The sequence below is a fragment of the Morone saxatilis genome, unplaced genomic scaffold (assembly GCF_004916995.1).
Source record: "Morone saxatilis isolate NCDOM2014 unplaced genomic scaffold, NCSU_SB_2.0 Contig3, whole genome shotgun sequence".
Classification (NCBI taxonomy): Eukaryota; Metazoa; Chordata; class Actinopteri; family Moronidae; genus Morone; species Morone saxatilis.
In genome coordinates this window covers 6,372,320-6,381,108 of record NW_023339873.1, presented here as the reverse complement: position 1 = coordinate 6,381,108, position 8,789 = coordinate 6,372,320, and the positions used below count along the sequence as shown (strand labels likewise).

General features: G+C 39.8%; 1 protein-coding gene across 1 annotated transcript; it reads left to right on the top strand.

Annotated features, from left to right (window-relative positions):
- The first annotated feature begins 6,089 nt into the window (after window positions 1–6,089).
- Window positions 6,090–7,867, top strand: nkx2.1 (NK2 homeobox 1). Its single transcript, XM_035674322.1, has 2 exons — window positions 6,090–6,460; window positions 7,160–7,867. The coding sequence occupies exons 1-2, from the start codon at window positions 6,094–6,096 to the stop codon at window positions 7,834–7,836; spliced, it is 1,044 nt and encodes a 347-aa protein (XP_035530215.1). The 5' UTR covers window positions 6,090–6,093; the 3' UTR covers window positions 7,837–7,867.
- Window positions 7,868–8,789: the final 922 nt, after the last annotated feature.

The window sequence follows — 8,789 nt, the reverse complement described above, 5'->3', positions numbered from 1 at the left end:
ATTGTCCCTCATCCAAATGGGACCAAGACAAAATCTTTAGTGTTTCAATTCCCGTGATGTTTAATCAGTCCCTGCGACAAATTTATGAGGTTTAACTGCACAATGGTGTTTTAGAGCATCTTGGGGTTTAAGGGTGACAAAGACAGGCTTTTAGAGGTTGCCATTGGTTTTTTAAGTTGGTCAGAGGAATTGTCTGAAAAGGATGGGCATGTATTAGCCTGCCCATCCTATAGTTTTACTCACTGGTCGGTCCCCAGGGGCCCCTTTCAGGAAAGTTATAAGGTCCACATAAACAAGGCCACAGGAGGAGTTTTGTTAAGTTGTTGCAAATAACATTTAATGCATATTAGGTCTTAAAGTTAGAGACTGATGCTGTTTTTAAAATGTCCTTTATTGGCGAGCTTTTAGCTGCAAACAGTAACATTTTCTCAAATATTTAACTTTTTATTGGACAGAGTTTGTTGTGGGTTGTCTTCGTCCATTTACAAACACTATCACTGTGTAAAAACGTGCAGTATAGGCAACAAAGTTAACAAAATATAATAGTTTACATATTGAAAAACTTACCATTTATCCTCTAGTGATATTCTGCATCACTGCTTAATTTAAGGCTCTTTTACAAACTTTAAATTTAGTTAAATTTTTATATGCAACTTCAAGAAAAGAAGTTTCAACAGGATAAAGACATGTTTAATTTTAATATGTTTATTATACATTTGCATTATTTGAAGAACTGCTGCAGCTTTTAGGTTTGTTTGTTATATGATGTACCACACAAATTAGAATTTCATTAGCTTGTATAAGCCTAAATGAGTGAGCTTGAAGTGAGACTTAAGTTTGACTTACTGCCTCTCCTGGAGCTCTGAGTGATGTGATGCCGGCCTGAATTCACTGCAGGTGAAGAGAGGACATGGAGGACTTTACAGACTCTGACCACTATGGTGCTATATCAGAGCTAATTCTGATCTGAAGCTGGATGAGCAAAACCTTTCTAAAGGTTTTCGATAGCTTCCTAACCTGGTAAGCAAGTTGTGTTTGGTTTACAGCATTTTTATGCAACTCCTTAATATAATATATTAAATGGAACAAAAATGTAAAAAGTCCCATAAGATTACTGATGTGTTTCTGTTTTATGGTAGTTCTCTTAATTGATTTTCTAAAATGCAATTATGTTAGTGATGTCCGGGGCATTGAAAAATTCTGTTATCAAGTGAATCCGTTCATACAATGAGCCATTTATTAACATTTGTTGGTTATTCTATCTTATTCATTCATTTATCTCGACTCCTCAGATTTATCATGTGATCCCTTCAGGGGCCCCAGGTTGGAACCACTGCAGTAAGTGATAGTTGAGGATTGTGTTATAAGAAGCTTATTAGGGAAGCTGATCATGTTTTACACACTGCAGACATAGTTCTTGAAACATCTCAGACTAATAAATTCATTAAAAGACATGTTTTAATACATATAAAAATACTCTGCTTTGAATGGTAATTTGTGTCTCACACTGTTTTTCCACAAAAAATGTTCAATCATCTCGTTAAATCTATGAATATATATATAAAAGTTTTCAACACAGGCTGTGTAACATTATAGGAAACACATTTTTGTACATACCAAAATGATGCTAGTAAAGGAAAATCTTTACATCTCTTGTGATAAACTTTAAAAAGTGAAAAACTTTTTTTTGTTTTCAAAGCTCAGACTAATAGTGCAGCTAATATGCTATATATAATAATATATACCACCAAAACATATAACAAATATTTTAAAGTGAATTTTTGTATTTGGCATTTGTGTTTATTTAACATTTTACATACTGGACACAAAATGTGTTTTGTTTAAATAATAGTTGGTAATTGTCCTTTCGCTTATAACTTTCAGAAATAGGCTGCTGTATTTCAAGTTTAAGTTCTCTTGTCTTCTGCACAACAGTTACAGTGAAGAAATGTTGGCAACTCTGGCTTCCTCCAACAGAGCTCTTATGTATAAAAGTATATGTGTTTATTAATAATTAAAAATAATAAATAAATAATAGTTTTAATATAATAAAAAATATAATACTGTGGTAGCCAGGTGAGCAATAGTAAAGTGTATAAACTGTAATGTAACCGGTTTGTAGACAGATATATATATAAATATATATACTATGATGGATACACAGCTTACAAACAGTAAATAATAACTATATATACACTGAGATGTTGGTAAACAGGTGCTATAGAATATGTGTACAGTATGAGTGAGTATAGTATGGCAGTAAGTGTAAAGTGTGCACTTACTGAAAGCTATGTACGGTGTTAATTGTGGTGACATGCTGACATCTTCACCATCTTCAGAAAAATACTTGTGATTGAGTGTTTTAGTGTTTGTGATCCAACTCTCCACTAGATGGCGCACTAACACTCTGTATAATTCCTCACATGTTGCAGTAAATGTGACCAAACTGTTTGTTTAAGTTCTTTAGGAGGAAAAGTGCAAGTGAGCCACCAGGGGTCGTGTTTCACTGGGAGAAAAAACCTCTCAGGGCTGCTGATTGGGTGCAGAAAGATGGCCGCCCGTAGTGACGTGTGGCTGCCCGGTGTGACGTCATGCGTGAGTATTTGCTCAAGGATTGTGTTGCAAAGTCACTTGTCCTCTAATGAGTCCTGTTCTTTTGCCTTTTATTTATGAAGTACAGCTGGAAATATCTGCACCATGAACCTTTAACATCTCCACCTCTTTTCAAAATGTGACTGCATTGGTTGAATAATGAGGGTTTATTATTTATTATTAATTAGGTCATCATCAGTTAAGGGCTCATGTGTGATGATGAAGCTTTTCTTCTTTATTTTGTCACATCCTTCTCAGAGTCTGTATTTTTTTCTTTGCTGCAGCTCATTTCCTGGTAGAACAAGAGTTGATAGAGTTGGAGGAAACAGGAAAAAGTCTTAAAAAAAAAAGTTTTGAGGAAGAAATAAGTCCTTAAGGGAGCCAGTACAGTCAGAGCAAGATGAGGCAATTATAATCCTTAGCTAAAATTAGATTTAATAGCGGTTTTTTTTGGCTGTAGACTTGCAGGACGCAGGCGATATTGATGCCATTTAACATAACTGTTTATAATAAAGTGGACCCCAGTGTGGGTTTTGAATGCAAAATAGCCCAAATGTAACATCAATAGATCTACAGTTTGTTATTCATCCGCAGAAAATGCGCAGCGGAGATAAAGTGTGCGGATGCTTTCATCTTTTTTTAATGTAACCTTGGAGATCAATTTGTGGATCATTAGCGGATATTGGGTGACATTTTTTGCACTTGATGGATAGATTAGTTTAATATTTATTCATTTTGAGGTGCATTTAATGATATTTTTTAAGCTCTTGCTATTCATATGCGATCATAAATATTGTGTATCTTTATAGGGAACTATTGTTGATTTTTTTTTATAAATAGCTATAACTAATAAGTTTCTTTTTAGTTTTCATTGCACACACTTATTTCCCCCGTCTGAAGTTGCTCTCTGGATTATATCATGCACCAATCAGTTCATAAACAACAACCTGAAGCCTCGATAACAAAGTCTCGGTAGCCTCATACCCGCCACTTCAAAGTGTCCTCATTATTCTGAGGAATTAGTCGGAACATTTGGACTAATTGCCGCTAATTGGCCATAATAGCCGTGTGCCAGAACAGTAAAAAGGTACTGATTTAGATGATTAAGAATGTCTTGCGAAATTCCGTAATTAAGGAAGGCATAAGCAAGATTTACCTTGGATGCAGAAACATGCTGTAATTTTAATTGCCTGCGATTATATGGCCTGCGAATTATGCATACCGCACCTCTGCTATCATCCAAACAATTTATTTTAACTGTAATATTTAGGCTTGGACTATATGATAATATTGCTTCATTAAAGATAATTGTGAGGCAATAGGCGGATATGGATTGTTGTGATGTGTATGGTGTGCAGGGCTCTTTAAATTGGACCGGTGCCTCCATACAGCTCTGCACATAGGGCGCAGATTATCTCGCTTATAGCAGCCGTGAAATATATAGCCAGAAGCCTGTAAAATACAGAACTGTGTCTGATGATCCCCGTGACAAACTGTCAGTGATCTGCATGTCACTGCAGTAATAGGACTTTACTCCACACACCCTCACACTGCTGCTGCTGCTGCTGCTGCTGAGCCTGGCTTCACGACAGCTTGTTGCTGAGGGTGCATCATCATTTATTTGAGAGAGAGAGAGAGAAAATACAACTAGTTAAAAAATATCTCCACTTTTATTTTAGAAATGAAACAAGAAACACACGTTTTAGAGTCACTGTGGAATAAAAACTGATCACAATGTTACAAATTATTGTGTCTGCCACCAGAAGACGCTGTGTTTCTTTAATTCCTGTATAAGGAAATATCGGCTCAGGCTGCAGGCTCAGACTTCTTCTGTTCGGAGCTGCTGCTGCAAGACTGACGTTAGACCTCCCGGCAAGACCTTTACAAAACCGAAATGTATTCATAACATTTGATTTATGATTATTATTTTTTTGTTGCAGTAGCCATAGTTTCAGCTCCGGCATGATCCTGACATCCACAGATTGTGTAAGTTAGAAGTTATTGTATCGATTTGAATTCTTCACTGCTTATTTTCTAATGTCGTATGTTAGTAATTTTGGATCTAAAAAAGCAGGAAGGTAAATTGGTAGCCGAATAATGACTTGTACTAATGGCTATAGCTTTGTATTAAAATATTGTCAGATGTGTTAAATAATATTCTATTGCTGTTCACTAAAATAACACCTTTAAAATGTACTGTTGGTAATAGCAAATTCCAAAATAAATGTAATATTATTAAAAATAATAATACCAATAATGCTATTAAAAATACACAAATACAATATTATTAGTGTGAGTTGCCAATTTTTTGGTTTAAAACTAGTTTGAAGTCCTATTTTGGGGTGAAAAGTGTAGAAAAAGTGACCTAAAAGTTGTGCGTAAAAGTAGACAAGGCACAGAGAACTATTCTTGAGTTCAGCGCTGGTTGGATAGAGCCAAAATCCTTCCTTAAGCTCCTGTGTAATTTTTTTTAGAAATGAGATATGATTGAGTTAAACTGCTATGGCTCCTTGAGCATTAAGGCAAGATGCTACTGAGGGCTACCTGGCGTTGTGCTGCAGGAGAGTACTTGAACGCCGTTAACTTCACATGAGAGCCTCTCCTACTCCAGACTCTATTTTGTTGTGTTTTTTTGTTTTTTTTTGTTTGTTTGTTTGGTTTTTTCTTTTCTTCCAGCGGGTCTCTTAGACGAGTGTGTGCATCTGGATTTAGGTAACACGCTGCTTGCGTCCAATGATATCAAAAGAAAAAAAGAACGAGGGGGGTTAATCATTTACGCAGCCACTTAACACGCGGATGTGTATTTATTTACTTATCAGTATCAGTCAATTTCCCTCCCCGCAAGTGCACTTTTGCATGTCTGAGTACGATAAGGCATAACACAAACAATCCTGCAATCACTGGAGGCCTCTTATGACCATTAAAAGTCAGTAGTTCAACCGAGGAGTGGTTCTCCAACTCTCAAGTCCATATAGGCCTCCTTTCATCAAGAGGCCCTCGTAAACATCACTACAGTTAATAAAGTGTATTGTGGTCAGTGCAGTCTGAAGGTGCAGCCGTGTGTTTATCAGCGACAGCAACAAGTCACAAACTCCGAATACAGCAGCTGCAGCGAGTCCGGACACCGCCTGCAGCCTCCGGGATGAACATTTATGATCATGTAGGCTACAGCGCTTATGTTATTGTTAGTGGGAGGGGAGCACATGTCTTGTAAGTGAAATTACGCTCGGCGAAAGGAGGCTAGAGCTGTTTGGTATTGTTGCTGATGCCCCGCCTCTGATGGTAGCCTTAAACCTGGCACCCAGCTAAAACAAACCAAAGCCAGCACCGAGCTCCCACTCAATCCAATTAAGGCGGACTTGAGGCGCTCTCCTACGTGTTCATCTACCAGGATCGACGTTGAGACAACAGGAACCAGAGGGGCTTTGGCCAAAAAAAAAAAAAGAGAGAGAAGGAGAGATTGCCTTGCCTTCTAATTTCTCCCTCTCCAGCCACAGAACAATGTCGATGAGCCCTAAGCATACGACTCCTTTTTCTGTTTCCGATATCTTGAGTCCCCTTGAGGAGAGCTATAAGAAAGTAAGTATGGAGAATAACAACTTGGGGGCACCTCTCACTTCTTACCGGCAGCCGCAGGTCTCTCAGGCGGCGATGCAGCAGCACCACATGGGCCATAATGGGACTGTGTCTGCGGCTTACCACATGACTGCGGCAGGTGTTTCTCAGCTGTCACACACGGCGATGGGGGGCTACTGTAACGGCAACCTGGGAAACATGGGCGACCTGCCGTCCTACCAGGACGGCATGAGGGGCAGCACCACGGCCACCGGCTGGTACGGAGCCAACCCAGACCCGCGCTTCTCCACCAGTGAGTAGCCTGCACCTGTACTTTGACTCCAGCCTTTGAGTTATCGCACGGTGTACGCAGCTGAAATGCAGCCCTGCGTTGCATGCTTCGTGTTTGTGTTTTAATTTCACTGCTCGCTATATTGTTTCTGTCACCTGTTTTCTGTTTGTGCGTCAAAGTGTGCACTCTCCAAACCCCTCCAGAGTAGATTTCACCCGCTAGGTTTTAATTTTATTACCAGGGAGGGCAAAGATGAAGCTAAATCAAGTCTCCCCATAAGGAGCATTCATGCCGAAAATTCTCCACTAAGCTTTGGATAGTTTATCACATTAGTCCAATAATAAAATGCTGTCAGTCGGGAGCTATTGCTGCAGAGGTTTAGTTGATAGATTTGACTGTTTAGTGTGTGAATCTGGACTTTGACACGCATTAGAGTTTGTTTTTGTGGATAGGGGCACCTGCCTCTTTGGGAAGCAGTTTAAGGCTAGTTTTACTCAGCTGCTTGTCAAAATGCAGACCATGTTGAGTGGCACTTTTTGTGACATCCATGAAAATAATTAGCAGGGTTGGAATTATATTAATGCTAATCATCATAACACATAGTTTTATCCATAAAAAAATCTATTAATTGTCGGAATCAAAGGTTTTTCACATAAATACAGACTTATTTTTGCATTGTGTAGTAATTTCATTGTATTAATTGTGTGTTTTTTTCCTCAGTTTCTCGCTTCATGGGTTCCTCGTCGGGCATGAACATGGGCAGCATGGGCAGCCTCAGCTCCCTGGCAGACGTGGGTAAAGGCATGGGGTCTCTGTCCAGCACCCCGAGGAGAAAGAGGCGAGTCTTGTTCTCCCAGGCGCAGGTCTACGAGCTGGAGCGACGCTTCAAGCAGCAGAAATACCTGTCGGCGCCGGAGAGGGAGCACCTGGCAAGTATGATCCACCTCACCCCGACCCAGGTGAAAATCTGGTTTCAGAACCACCGGTACAAGATGAAGAGGCAGGCGAAAGACAAAGTGTCCCAGCAGCAGATGCAGCAGGACAGCGGCTCTTGCCAGCAGCAGCAGCAGCAGTCCCCGCGGAGGGTGGCCGTGCCGGTGCTGGTGAAGGACGGGAAGCCGTGCCAAGGCAGCGGCCACACGCCCACATCCTCCGCACAGACCCACCACCAGCAAGGGGGCAATGTCATGATCATGTCCAACAACACGTCCGGTCTCGGGCAGCATCAGAGCCAGCAGGTGGGAAGCACAGGTCACTCTCCAGATTTGGCGCCGCACTCCTCCAGTCCGCCGTCGCTGCAGAGCCAAGTGGCCGGCCTCTCCCACCTCAATTCCCCCGGCGCAGAGTACGGCTCGGCCCTGCAGTGTTCAGCCCTGTTATACGGCAGGACGTGGTGACAAGAGGCGCCGGCTATGATTTAAAACCAATTCTTCTATTTAAAGAGAGAGCGAGAGAGAGAAAGAAAAAAGACTTTTTTCTTTCAAGACTCGACAAGTTTCACTGTAAATGTGCGTATTTGAACCAGAGCCGAGAGAAATCGGCGCAGTGCAGCTCTTCTTTGAATTTTCACCTTTTTGGAAGGAAGTGAAGGAGGAAAAAAAACACTAAAAAAAAAACTGTTTTGACCAGAAAACTGCGGATGTGAAAATCTTGGGATTTATTTATGTAAATTATATTGAGACAAAAGAAGAATCAGCAGTCATTATAGGCCGCATTAGTTGGGAAAAAGGTAAACCTGAACAGGGAGGCATATACACTAAAACTGCTGTATATGGGTGCTTAAATCCCCCCCACCCCCCACAAACACACAGACACACATGACTGATTTATAATAGAATTTAATGTAAGCCGTAGATCTAGCTTGTATATTTCTGTAAAAGGTTTGAATTTTAGCTATCTGTTGTACAAAGTTTTTGACCCTATTGCCGGTTTGTTGTCGTTTCATTGGTATTTGTACGTTTTATTTCTTTGTAACTTATATAGATATTTGACTTACTACAAAACAGTCCTATTAATAAATTATGGAAACAAGACAGTTAAGCTTTTTTTTGTGAAATATGTCAACATATGCGGTGTTAAATGCCGAAAAATATTCCTTTGCGACAAAAAATAGTAGAGCAAAAATGAAACCAGTGCAGTAGCCTATTATTATCATTATTATTATTATTATTATTATTTGCTCGTCTTCTATTATAGCTATTTCTTTCTCTTTTAAGGAGGCGAAGTCTTTATTGATTCCTGGGATTATTGTGAGAAAATGTGCTCAATTTTGTTTCTACGATGACAATTTCTTTTAGAAGAACCAGGTCTCCATGTTGGCTAATCGGTTCCGTTTTGGCAAACGGACCAG

Bases quoted from the DNA above. Each gene is read 5' to 3' on its own strand.
- nkx2.1 (XM_035674322.1), top strand. From the start codon at position 6,094: ATGTCGATGAGCCCTAAGCATACGACTCCTTTTTCTGTTTCCGATATC. The intron at 6,461-7,159 runs GTGAGTAGCCTG...TTTTTTCCTCAG, and splicing joins AGACCCGCGCTTCTCCACCA to TTTCTCGCTTCATGGGTTCC.